Source organism: Ascaphus truei, chromosome 3 (assembly GCF_040206685.1).
Source record: "Ascaphus truei isolate aAscTru1 chromosome 3, aAscTru1.hap1, whole genome shotgun sequence".
NCBI lineage: Eukaryota > Metazoa > Chordata > Amphibia > Anura > Ascaphidae > Ascaphus > Ascaphus truei.
The window spans coordinates 267,215,773-267,229,493 of NC_134485.1; the positions used below are offsets into that span (position 1 = coordinate 267,215,773).

Below are 13,721 nucleotides of genomic sequence, written 5' to 3' on the forward strand. Positions count from 1 at the left end.
AAGCTCCTTGAGAAAGGGCAGTGCATGCCCGAAACACGTGGGAGGAGGTTGTTCTATTTTTGTCTGTCCCGAGTGTTCCCCCTTTTTAATGTAACTCGAATAAACTTCAGTTTTATTTTTATCTGGTGAGTCCCTGTGTTTTTGGAGAGGCTGCGGCATCGATCATTCACTTTTTTGAAGCAGTGAAGCCTAGTTCAAATCCCAGTGTGAGCTCGAGAAAGTCAGGACCTTGGACAAGTCCCTGTGCATCAGGCACAACATAGACTGTGAGCTCCTCTGGCCAGGGGCTGTACCTGTACAATTCTATGTACCACACTCTATATTGTAATTGTGAGGTGCTTTCACTAAAGCGCTAAATAAAATAAAAGTATATGTAACTTAGCTGACAACCTATCATACTAATGATATCATATGCCCCTCTTCAAATCAGAAATGTGTGCACACCAGCTTTAAAACGTGTGTTCCTTTTTTTCCCAGCCATTACCCCAGAATAAAGTTATTGGCTTATTGCCCTACAGTAATGAGGAACTATTAATGTAAGCATCGTGTATCTACTTATTGGGAATAATCCTGCTGGGAAGTGGCATAAAGTGAAGCACAGCCACATCTGCACAAATATACTCCTCTTCAACTCTATAAAGGGGTGTTGGTTTTATTATAACTAACTAAACAGCAGGGGAAAGGACATCACTGTATCAGATACCTGCAGCAGAAAACCAGCAGCCTCCAGCTCAGTAGCTAACCCTCCATCCAATATCTTCACTTCTTCTCCCATGTCAGCCTTGCATACAGCTGTTGTTAACAGGACAAGCTTCCTCTGAGTCCCCTGAATCTCCCTATGGACAGTGTGGGTGATTGCACTCTGGCTGCAGGTTCAAATGTTCTCGATGAATAAAGAGCTTATCAGGAGTAGGTTCATTTGTCACTGAGGGGCGTGGCTATGGACGGGCTGGGGGCGTGGCTAAGGACGGGCTGGGGGGTGGTCACAACTGCAAGGCTGGCCAGTGACTGCCTGCCGCTCGGTCTGCAGGGTGCACTGATTACGTCATGACTAAAGCGCTAGCCTAGGCTGTAGAGTAGGAGCGGGTATGTTTCTTTCATACTCTTTTTCTCTCTTTCTAATAAGTTTTATTTTCTTTCACTCTCTTTTCCTTTCTCCACATTTTCTTTCTATTTTTTTTTTGTCTTTGGCACTTTAAAGAAATGCGAACAGAGAGAGTTCTGGGAGTTGTGGTGTTCTGAGCAGCCCTCTGTATGATGTTTTGCCTGAAGTAGAACTACAGTTCCCAGAAGTCTTTCCGGCAACAAACATCACAGGATTCTATACAGCCAATCGGTGAGAAGCAAACCGAGGACATCTCAGGAAGAGGCAAGTGAAGCACTTTATGTGCACCTGGATTTATTGCCATCCTGGGTTTGACCCAGAGAAACCCTTTGCAGCCCTGTACCTGGGAGCACTCAGGTGGGGTGGCAATCTGATAAGGTATCTTTGTGCAGATGTTTGTATATGAGAGTCTTTGTGTGTATGAGAGAATTAAATAGAAGTAGCCGTGTTAGTCCAGTTGCAAAATAAATGAGTATTCGGTGATACCTTTTTTTATTTGGAGTGGGACTAATAATTGATATTTTAGGACAAGCTTTTGAGAGTTTGCTCTCTTCCTTGGGTTGGCCTGAGCGTTCTTTACTTAGTGCCTCCATCAAAGCTCACGTGCGTGACCCCATAAGGTTCAGAAGAATTTAAAAGACAAAGTTGACAGGTATATCATACCCTCCAACTGTACCTATTTATCAGATACAGTACATGTGTTTGTGTCTTGTAAGCCCAGCTCTACCTATAAGGCTGTGATTATACTTGCGGGGCGCATGTGCGTGACACCGGAACAATTTAATGTAATTCAATGCAGCTTTACATAGTTCGCGCGCGGTGAGAGCGTTTCTCAAGAAGATTTTTTTTTTTTTTTTTCAACTTAAATTTTTTATTTTGTTCAATTGATAGTATACATACAGTGAGTATGGTAACGGCGTAGTACAAGCTCGGACTACTGTATGTGCTGCTCCCGTTTGTGAACGGTTAGACACGTACAGACGGGGGAACCTCGGGACGGGGGGAAGGGAAAAATAGGAGGGGGGTGGGGCTGGGGGATGAGTTTCTCCTCTTGTGGTTCCGCCTCTGCCTCACCTTCGCTGGTTCTCTGCGTCTGGGGAATCATTGCGTACCCCGTAGGACGGCCACATATCAGCCTCTAGGCCCTATTTGCCCTCCTATAGGTCCTACCTGGGGATCCAAGTGGGGGTTGTCAATTTATGTCCTGGGTGTCGCTCTTGGGCGCTCCCTCATGGGAGAACGCATTTTCCCCTATTAAAGCCAAATTGTGGCCCGTTCCACTCCCAGGATGTCTGTTTGGGCTAACCAGCCAGACTTTTTGAACATTTTCACCAGTGTCATTGACCAAACTTGTCAACTTCTCCATCTGGCATACTGACCAAATTCGATTCCTAATGTTCGTAATTGGCGGGATTATATTCTGTTTCCATCGTGCTGCGATCTCCCCCCTAACCGCCATAGCAAAGTGAGCTATCAGTTTGTTTTCTCCTTTGGTGAACCCATCTGCTGGTCTGTTCAGGAGGAACAGCCATGGGTCTAATGGGACGGGTTTACCTGTAATCTTATTCAACCAGTCTTTAATTGAATCCCAGACTGGGACGATTTTGGGGCATGACCACAGCACATGTAACAGATCTGCCTGCTGTCCGCATTGTCTCGGGCACAATGGGGAGTAACTGGGCAGGAATTTAGCTAGTTTTGTGGGAGTGTGGTACCAGCGCATCATTACCTTATATGCGTTCTCCCTTAAGGTTGTGCATATAGAACTTTTGGAGGTTGCCGTCACTATTTTTGTCCATTCCTCAACCTCTAATTCCTCTCATAGGTCTGTCTCCCAATTAGTCATGTATCTTGTCTTGTCCGTCACCGTCGTGCTAGAACCGGTCACTTCTTTGTACATCTGCGATGTGAGTCCCGCCGTGGATGTCCCTGATCGACAGAGCTTTTCGAAATTTGTCATGGGGGTCTGTGGCTGAACTTTTTGATAGAACGCCCTGATCTGGAGGTATCTAAAGATCTCGGCATTAGGGATATTATGGTCAGATTTAAGTATTTCGAATATTTGTATGCCTTGTCTCCCCTCCAGATCTACCAATCTCTTGATGTTTTTTAGTTTCCAGATAGTGAATTCCGTACTGGACTGGCCCGGAGCAAAGAGTGGGTTGTTCCATAGTGGCGTCATCCCCGACGCCCTGCTGGTTAGCGCGCATTTGAGCCTAGTACCCTCCCATATCGAGAGCGAGTTGGTCATTGAGGATAGCGGCAGTTTGGTGCCTCTACGCACCTTTTTGGGGTACCAAATCAGATGCTCCAGTTCTAATGGGGAGCATGCCTCTCGTTCTAACGCGACCCATCTTTTAGAGTCTGGGTTAGAGTGCCACTGCACAATTTGACATAATTGGGCCGCCTTGTAATAGGACAACAAACAAGGTACTGCTAGCCCCCCCGCTCCCGTTTGTTTGCGCATTATTTGTTTGCTCACCCTCGCCTTCTTTCCTCCCCAGATAAATTTATCTATCTCGGCTTGGAGTGAGAGAGTATCCTTCAAGCCTATTGGCACTGGGAGGGTTTGGAAAAGATACAGTAGGCGAGGGAGCAAATTCATTTTAACGCAGTGGATTTTACCAATCCATGAGATTTTATGTTTAGCCCACCTCTTGATATCCTCTCTCAGGGTCCGCATCACTCTTGGATAGTTTGCCTGATAGATTGTGCTATGTGTCTTGGTGATATTAACCCCTAGATATTTAATTTGGTGTTGTTGCCAGCGGAAGTTGAAATTTATGGCAATTAGCTTTTCCACATGTCTGGGGAGATTTATGTTAATAGCCTCTGATTTACCCTGATTAATTTTGAACCCGGAGACCCTATTGAAACGCCCCAGCAGATCAAACAGGTTTGGTAGAGAGGTAAGGGGCCTGGATATTGTCAGTAATACATCATCCGCATATAGTGCCACCTTATGCGACTGGTTCCGATGTCAATACCCGTGATGTCTTTGCTATCCCGTATTTGGGCCGCCAGCGGTTCCATACACAGTGCAAAGAGGAGGGGGGAGAGCGGGCATCCCTGTCTCGTTCCGCTCTTTATTTGGAAGGGATCCGAAGCGAATCCCTGGTGGGTAACCCTTGCCGACGGGGCTGAATAGAGAGCGAATATAGCTTTTATCAATTTGTCTCCCATGCCGAACGCTCCAAGCGTGGCTTCCAGGTATGGCCAGTCTATCCTATCAAACGCTTTTTCCGCATCCAGACTAAGCGCCATAATTGGTATAGATTTGGAATTGGCTATCTCTATCAGATCAATGATTCGTCGGGTATTATCAGATGCTTGTCGACCCTGGATAAACCCGACTTGATCTGGATGCACTAGTCTGGGTAGGATAAGACTCAATCTATTGGCCAATAATTTAGCGTATATTTTGATGTCCGAATTAATCAGGGATATTGGTCTGTAGCTTTTACAGTCCTGGGGGTCTTTCCCTGTCTTATGTATTACTGAAATGGACGCTTGGAGCATCTTGCTAGGGAAGGGGGACCCGTTCAGCACTTGATTAAACATACGGAGGAGATATGGGGACAGTTGTTTCCTGAACTTCTTGTAATAAAGATTTGAGTATCCGTCGGGACCCGGGGCTTTAGAGGGTTTCAGGTTTTTAATAACCTCTGATAATTCCTCCATTGTGAAATCTCTACCTATTACCTCTCTATCTGACCTGCTCAAACCGGGTATGTTTGCGTTTTTCAGGAAACTCCGTAGGGCCTCCGTTGTCCCGGTAGATCGGGAAACTTTTTCCCCATCCTACAATTTTGCGTAGAAGGCTTTAAATTCCCCTACAATTTGTTTGGGATTGGCCGTGACCCCCCCCCCGATTCCCGCCGTAAGGCTTGTATATTATAATTATTTGTTTTAGAGTTAATCATATTAGCCAGCAAGGTATCTGGTTTGTTTGCTTTTTCAAAGAATCTTCTCTTTGACCAACTTAACGATTTCTCGGCCTGGGAGGTGAGGAGTAGGTTCAGTTTAATCTGAGTGTCTTTAATTTGCTGGAGAGTCGCCGCATTTGGTGCTCGTCTATGTTGTTCCCAAAGCTGCTTTAACTCTGCTTGCTCTTTAATAATTTTTGCGTTGCTTTCCTTTTTCTTTTGGGCCGCCAGGCTAATCAAAACCCCCCTCAGTGTTGCTTTATGTGCCTCCCAGAGGGTTATATGTGAGCCAACGCTACCTTTATTTTCACTAAAGAAGTACTTGATCGCCTCTTTGATCTTTCCTTCTAAATCGGGGATCTTTAGGAGGGAATCATTTAATTTCCAATTTGCTCTAGGTCTTTCCAGCCCCATCTGAGTGCACCTTAGCTCGATCGGTGCGTGATCTGACCATGAAATATCATGGATCCCAGAATGGGTGATCGCGGGGACCAGTCTACTAGAGACAAAGAAGTAATCGATTCTGCTAAATGAGTCATGGGGATGCGAGTAGAAAGTGTATAGCCTTTCTAGCGGGTGTGTCTCCCTCCAAGCATCTATTAGTTGTAGATCTTTTAATTCTTGTTCTAGCGCTGAAGGTCGTGTTTTTGGTCTTGTGTCTATGGGGACCTGATCTGTCCAGGGCTGCATTCAGAGCTGTATTGAAATCTCCTCCTAGGATTATAGCCCCTTTGCTAAATTTTTTAAGAACGTCGAACGTCTTTGTAAAGAAGTCTGACTCGTGAACACTTGGGGCGTAAATCGTTGCTACTGTTATTGGTTGTGCATTTATGGATCCTATGAGCATCAAGAATCTGCCGTCCTGATCTTTTTTCACTTTATCCACCACTAGTCCTACTCTATTATGGATCAGGATTGCTACACCCCGCTTTTTTTCTGTAGCAGAGTATAGAAATACCTGTTTATACTGCTTGTCGAAGTATTTGGGAGAAGTAGTGGTGCTGAAGTGTGTTTCCTGGAGTAGTATAAAGTCTGCCCCCTTTTTTTTGTAGTCAGTGAGTGCTAACTTACGTTTACATGGGGAGTTTAGGCCCTTAGTGTTGTGTGATATAAAAGTTAAAGGCATAATGATGCTGGGTACTGACCTTGCGTCCCGAATGCAGCGTTCTGGTATGTCGGACCTCTACGGAGCCGTTTCTGTTCCTCTGCAGTACTCAGCTCTTTGTGGGGCTTCAGCGGGGGACCACTTGTGTAGGAGACGGTGTGGGGTGGGGTAGAAAGACAGGGTACATGTGGTACAGTGGGGAAAGAGAACACATAAAACACATACAGCAGGGTGGGAGAGTAGTCGGTGGCATGGAACCACTTTCTCTCCCTTGCCTGTGGGTTGGTGGACCCCTGGGTCGCGCCCTCTGTCTTCTGCCTCCTCCTCAGGGCCGTCTTGATCCACCTCTTCCCCAGGTCTTCCTCAGGATGTAGGGCGACTGCCCCAGCCCGAGAGTAGAAGCGCACGGCGACTGTGGGACCGCCGTCCCAGCCGACAGTTCATTATCTTTATTAGTCCAAACTGTATTGGTAAACATATTCAGTCATAAACAAGTCATTGAAAAACCTCTAATGCACAAACCTAACCTTTAAACTATGGATGCGTCAACGTGACCTTGCCTCCCCTTCAACTTCTAACTACTGTGCCATTTGGGAGAGCTGATCATTTTCTTGCCCTATGTTGTTCCCTTGGTTCCCCCCGTATCTATACGGTGTGTCCCTGTCCCTTCTGAACCTTGCTACTAGTGCTGCCCACCGCCATACTTTAGCTATATTTCCTTCTACCTCTCTCTTTTTATGGGTCCTTCTACTCTCTCTTCCCCTATCCCTCCTCTCTCTGCCCCTAAGCCCCTTCCTCGTCTTCCCCCTCCCTCTTACCAGCTCCCTTATTCCTCTTCCCCCCCCCTCCTGGTCTTGCATCTAACTCCCGTGTCTATCTCTTTAATATCTTTCCCCTCCCCCCCCCCTTCCCTACTCCTTCTGACCCCTGCTCCCCACCTCCCGTCTTGTTGTTCCCCCTCTCCCCTGTAGCCTGACCTTCTCCTCTCCTGCCTCTACTCTGTTAGGTCTCCCATACTAGGGCCGGTTCCTTTGTCCCTTCTCTCTTCCTAGCTTATCCTAGCTTAGTCCCTCCTCCCTCCCTTGCTGCTGCTCGTCGCGTCCAGGGTACTCTTCCGCTTCATTTCCGCCTTAGTCTGCTTGGTTCCGCCCCTTCCGGTTCGTCCGCGGCAGTCGCCATCTTGGATGTGGCTCTGCTCCGGTCTCCTGTCCCTCTCGCGAGATGTGGTGTCTCCTCCCCTCCGACGTCATCCGTCTCCGCCTCTTTCTCAGTTGGACTCCGGGGCTGCTCCAAGATGGCCGCTAGTCTCTGGGTGCTGCCGTCGGGCTTCCAGGTAAGTGTGGCAGGATTTGGTTCGGGCCTGGGCGCCTCAGGACACTGATAGGGATGTTGCTGTTGGGGGTGTCGTAAGGGAGACCACAAAGGGTGGCCTGTTCGGGTGGGGGGGGGGGTCAACTTTAACTGTGAGCTAGCAAGGTGTCCCAGATAGTCATTTTAACGGGGGCTGCGGGTCTGTCTGTTTTTATCAGATCTACCTGCCTCGCGCCATGATGGGTCTGGTGCTGATCTGCCGCCCGCCATTTCTTCTGGGATTTTATCCTGTAGGCCCAACTTTGTGAGGAAGTCCCCTCCTTCCTCCGCCCTCCGTATTGTCGTGGATGTCCCGTTTCTGGAGACCAGGAGGCCGAACGGGTAAATCCAGCGATATTTAACCCCTTCGTCCCTGAGGATTTTTGTAATAGTAGTAAGTTGCTTCCTTTTCAACAGGATGGTGGGGGAGATATCCTGAAATACCTGGATTTTGTGTGATTCAAATATGGGATTGTTACGAGTCATTTGGCAAAAGGATTCCTTTATTTTGAAGTAATGAAAGCGGGCAATGATGTCTCTCGGGGGGTCTCCCTGCTGTGGCCTAGATCTTAGGGCTCTGTGGCAGCGATCTAGTTGGAGCTCTTGTGTTGACTTGTCGGGCATAAGCTGAGTCAGCCACCGACCCACAAAGTCTTCCGGATCGGGTTCTTCCTCTGAGACCCCCCGTATCCTAACATTATTACGTCGCTCACGGTTCTCTGAGTCCTCCTGCTTGTCTAGGAGGTCTCTAATGGTATCTTTGACCTGAGCCAGCTGCCTGTCCGTTTTAGGTAGGGACTTGATGGTGGAGTCCAGCTTCTTTTCTAGTGAGTCCGTGCGGGCTCCAATGCTGCCAATGTCTGCTCTCAAGGCAGCGACCTCTGATTGCAGGCATTTTTTAATGTCGGCGCAGAACTCCTGCATGTCTCGTCGTGTCATGATCTGGTTCCCCCGATCATTATCCCCGTCTTCCTCCGATTCTGATCCGCTTGGCGTGGGGCCCTCGTGGCTTTTGGCGCGCGCCTGTTCTCCCTTCCCAAAATAGTCGGTAAGAACCGTGGAGGGGCGCTTTGAGCGTGTCCCTTTCGACATCCTGAGGGTATCCGGGAGTTGTGTATGATTTTGGGGTTAATCTTGTAGGTTTTGGTGCATTAATTCTTTATTTCTTGTCAGCTGAGAACGGAGCTATGAACTTAAGCATCCATTCAGTCCGTTGTCGCGCATGCGCCTCAAGAAGATTTTTTTTATTTAGGCGCACAGCGGCCGCGTCATGTGAGTGGTTCAGCTAATGAGGGTGAACCACTCACATAGCGTCATGGTCACGCGTCTGCCATGCCTCCCGATGCCGCCTGCAGTGCAGGTTGTGTGTGCGCGGTCACAAGTGCGAGCATGCACTATGAACGAGGCCTAAAACATAAAAGATTTAATGTTTGGTAACCAGCATGGGTTAGTGGATTTCCATTGAAACTGCTTGGAAGTAGCTCCATCCAGCACGAGTAAAGCATCTACAGTAGTACCTAATTTTATATGCAAAATGTTGGAGGGTCAGGTATAGGTGTCATGCTGGCTAACACAGGACAGAATTTCAGGGAGCTTCAAAGATAAACAAGGATAGTTGGTCAATATATGTATACATTATTGGTGCTATATAAATAGACATACACGCTGAATGCACTGAGATACAGTAGACTCCCATCCCATCCCATCCCATCATAAGAGGTCTGCCTGGTTTGAGCCTTTGCAGCCTTCTGCGTGAATGAAGCTGGACTGTTCTACAGAGCTGCTGGCTACAAAACAGATTGTACCAAAGGTGTCAACCTCCAAGGATTGATATCCATGATATTTATCCCTGCCTCACAGTGTTCTCCTGGGCAATCTATCTAAAATGCTGCTGCTAGAATTATTTCACTTTCTCCCAAAACATTCTGCGCTTATCTCATCTTTAAATCCCGCTCCTGGCTCCCATCAAGTTTCGGATCACTTACAAAGTTCTCCTCCTTAGGCTGCGCTTATAGTGCCGGCGACGCGACCGATGCCATTGCTTTAGTTGTAATTCAAGTTTAGGCGACGTCGCTGGCTACAAGGCCAGTGACATCATAAAAGGGGAAGGCAGAGGGACAGAGAAGCTCTCTGATTGGCCACAAAGAGAGACCAACGCTGAAAAAAATCAAATAACAGTGACTACCAGATTTATGGTAGCGCTGTCACGCTGTCACGTGCACTATAAGCGCAGACGACGGCAACAATGCATTTGTTTTGACGCGGCTTCGCGTCGCTGGCACTATAAGCGCAGCCTTAGCTTCAAGGCTCTCCACTCATCTGCTCCTCCCTACATATCAGCTCTGATCTCTCGCTATGGCCCCTGCCTGTCTCCTGCATTCCACGCACAACTGTCTCCTTTCCACCCCATTCACCTCTACTGCTCTCTCTCACCTTAAACTTTTTCCCCCTCACTGTCCCTTATCTGTGGAACTCCCTCACACTCAGTATACACCAAGCTCCTTCTCCCCCCCACTTTTAAGACAAACCTTAAAATTCACCTCTTAAATGAGGTGCTCCAATAGCCTAGACTCGTGGCTTTTGTCCCACACCTACAGTCACTACTACCAATGACTGCCATGTACTGCACTTAATCCGTCACCTGCTGTCTCTGTAAATTTCCCATCATACCACTTAAATTGTAAGCTCTCCGGGACATGGGTTTCCTTTCCTAATGTCTGATCTTATTGTACTATAATTCCCTGTAATGTATTGTATCTCTTGTAAAGCACCAAGTAGAGCTTTTGGCGCTATATAAATAGATATGCATACATTTAGTTTTTTGTTTTAATTCTTTTTTTTTGACCTAATCAACTTTATTGACATCCATGAAACCGCTGATGCTAATATCATACAGATTCCAAATGAGTGAGCCCGACTAAAAAAAATCAGTCAGATTTGACAATTGAGTTGCACTGAACTGATTGAATACTGTTGTGACATGCAAATTGAATAGGTTTTTTTTTTTTCAAGCCCCTTGAACATTAAGCAAAGGACATCCTGCTGTTGTGGCCACTCACAATACCCCCCTTTTTTTGTTATTTCTTAAATTTACCTTTTTGTTAAAACCATATGTTTTGGCAGTTATTAGTGTGGTACAGGTCAGTAGGTCTTTCTTGGGTGGCTATGTGCTCAGGTAGCCCAGTGGAAGCAGCTGATTGGCTGAAAGGTGTGCAGGACAGATGTAGTTTAGTAGGCAGGGAATTCTATAAACAGGTGTATTTAGGCAAAAGGGGTGCCTTTTAATTAATATTTACAGAAAGAGCAACCCTTTCAACACAACCCTCCCCTCTTTCTAAAGTAAGGCCTCGTGATTTCATACAGAATCAACACTACAGGCTGGGAGTAAAATGTGATTTGGCCCCAGGCCTGGTGAGTTCCCTCATCAACCAATTATTCATCTTCCAGGTTACCCATTAGGGATGTATTAAACTCCCTTAGTATAGTTTTGTGTACATTGTTAGAAGCCTCTTAACGACCAACTGAAGAAAAAATAATAATTCTGTTCCCCTAATGTCATTGTCTGGGGCTTGAGTTTTATCTGTGCAAGGCTATTCCCTAAATAGATTTAACTCTCTGCTCCAGGCTGGTTCCGACCAAGAGAACTAGAGACACTGGCTGATATTCTCTGATCTATATGACTAGTATCCTGCCTCTTCAATACATCTTGCTTCTGAAGGCTATGTTTCCCAGAAGACATCCCAGATTCAATATAGTTGAAGTATTGCCGAAAAGAAAATACAAAACTCAAACCAAAACGCCATGTGGCAAGTCAGAGCAATCCGCTTCCAAAGAAAAAGGCGCACAAACGATCTATATATGCATATATTATATTTACCTGTGCATGCAATGTCTTGTATATAATGTATACCCTGTTCACTTATGTAACTATGTATTTGTAACCATGTATTATTTGTCATCTTAACTCTATGCCCAGGACATACTTGAAAATGAGAGGTAACTCTCAATGTATTACTTCCTGGTAAAACATTTTATAAATAAAATAAATTAAAATATATATTGAAACAAATAGAAACCCGCACTCAAAAATACTTAAGTCTGAAATACTTCAAAATAGTATATTTTACTCATAAATATGAGAATAAAAGTGAAATACTGTACAATGTAACCATAAAGATAATAGAGCAATCAAACATAGTGTAAACAGGAAGGACAAACGAATAGGGAAAAATAAGGGGAAAAAACAAGACAATAATATTTACAATAGGGTGCCTAGCATAGCCTCAGCCGTATAAGAGACCAGTTTGGTCAGGAAGGTTAATGGTGTCCTCAAATCAATGTGTACTATTGTGAAAGCTGCAAAAATGTTACACCAAAACATTCAGTTATCAAATGAGTTTATTCAGTGTGCACACAGCGGAGACAGCTTCACAACAAAAGCTCTCCCCCAGATAATACGGTATGACATACATTTGTCCCCTAAAAACTAAAGCTCCCCCCCTTTATGGGGGGCTTGCGCGTCACTAAATATTACATCATTTTGTAATACATAACAATACTAAAACTGTAAGTTTGTAATACATAACAAACTGAATAAATGTACGTAAGCTAAAAATCATTATGGGGTTAAATGTGATGTTTTCTATTCTGTCACCTGGCATTTAAGTATGAGAAAAAGTGTCACTGTAAGAATCTGAACTTATCTTAGACTGCTAACAAGGCCTCTCATTATTTTCTGGCCTGTTTACACTTTCATTTGTAGCTGGTTGGACGAGAAAAGATCAACAAAAACATCAGCTTGGAGCGAAAACATTCCTTTGTCTGGTTCACACGTTTGTTCACACTGACATTTCTTCACAAAGAAAAAAAAACACACAAGACTTACAAAGACAAGACAAAATGGCGGACAAAAGTAGTCAAACAAAATGGCTTCTTAGACCCTAATGCTGTTTACTTCAGACCCCCTAATGTCTCAACTTCGTGACTATAATTTCAAATATACAAGATGCAAAGTCCCATAACAGGGACCCCCCAAAAATGGAGGTCCACTAACATGTGAAAAGCTCAAGAAAACAGTCTGCACTCAAAATGAGATTTGCTAAAAAATGTCTTTTCAATATAGCATAAGTTCAATAAATGGTACAAGGTCCCCAGAGTAATAACATATACAGTAATTCAGAATAGTACAAAAAGGGCCGACACCTGAGAAATCCTCGGTATTTTTTGGATTTCTAATATATTGAATATACATATTTTTTTTTTTTTTTGTACACCGCATTTTGAGAGCAGACTTTTCTTGACTAAGTGCTTTCCCCTGACGACTACCTTTTCACTTTAATAAGAGACCAACATGAGTATTTTAATGGATGAAATTATAGTGTACAGAGCTTTAAAAACTTCACCGATTTCTTCTAGTGTGTGCGTAACTAATTTCTACAATGTCTTATTTTAATAATTCACCATCAATATCATTCTCCTGTCAACTGCCTCCTTTACCTTTCGGGCTCTTAAAGCTGCAGACCAAGCAATATCGTACATGTGTTGTTTTTTTTAAATCAGTTCTGTACTATGAGAAAATACTTTTTTTTTTTTTTTTTAGAACAACTCAATGACATTTTAATATAAATTATAATGTAAAAATCATTTTTTGTTTCTATAGCAACCATTTACAAAGTAAATTCCTCTTCTGAAACCGGCTCTGGCACATCCCTTTTGCCCTCTCTCTAGCAGTGCACCAGTTGTATCTAGTGACTGCCTGGTCACATGATCTTCCCCACCGAACTTTGCTTCTTTGGTCCTCTTCTGCTGCACTGACATTTAGTGAACCCCCAAGCTGAATCTTAACCGATAGATCACTGGAGAATGAATCAATTGGCAACTTAGCTAATTACTTATTGTGTGGATTGTATTAATGCACATATTAAAGGGAAAATAATGTTGTCTTAAAAAATAAACAAAAGTTAAGAGTAGATTGGTGTGCAAATGTTTTTTTTTTTCACCCTCCAAAACTTTTGTTTTGTTACTTTGTATAAATATGTTTCTCATACAGTATGCTGTTTGCTAAAATGTGTTCTTTGTAGTTGGCAACACTGACTGACTGCTTTTCCCTGATTCCCTCCTAAGGCCTCGGGCATGGTGCCTCGGGCCGCGCTTAGCCGTGCTCCTCCTCTGCTCAACCTGGAGCTTTTTTGTGTCCTGGCAGGCGAGGCAGTGAGCGCGCTTTGGGGGCGGGGAG

At 44.8% G+C, this 13,721-nt stretch overlaps 2 protein-coding genes across 7 annotated transcripts in view; one reads left to right on the top strand and one right to left on the bottom strand.

The window, feature by feature from the left end:
- The window catches only part of LOC142489637 (uncharacterized), a 29,535-nt gene extending 28,597 nt beyond the window's left edge, over positions 1-938 (bottom strand). The window contains exon 1 of the mRNA XM_075590749.1: positions 704-938. Coding sequence (XP_075446864.1) covers positions 704-775 — 72 coding nt within the window. The 5' untranslated portion in view covers positions 776-938. The remainder of the gene's footprint in view (positions 1-703) is intronic.
- Positions 939-984: 46 nt separating this feature from the next.
- The window catches only part of ERCC5 (ERCC excision repair 5, endonuclease), a 37,876-nt gene continuing 25,139 nt past the window's right edge, over positions 985-13,721 (top strand). The window contains exons 1-3 of one of the 6 annotated variants that reach the window (XM_075590743.1): positions 985-1,086; positions 1,202-1,483; positions 7,666-7,880. The gene's annotated coding sequence lies outside the window, so the exon portion shown is untranslated. The remainder of the gene's footprint in view (positions 1,087-1,201; positions 1,484-7,665; positions 7,881-13,721) is intronic. The other 5 variants (XM_075590745.1, XM_075590741.1, XM_075590742.1 and 2 more) reach the window with 5 other exon arrangements.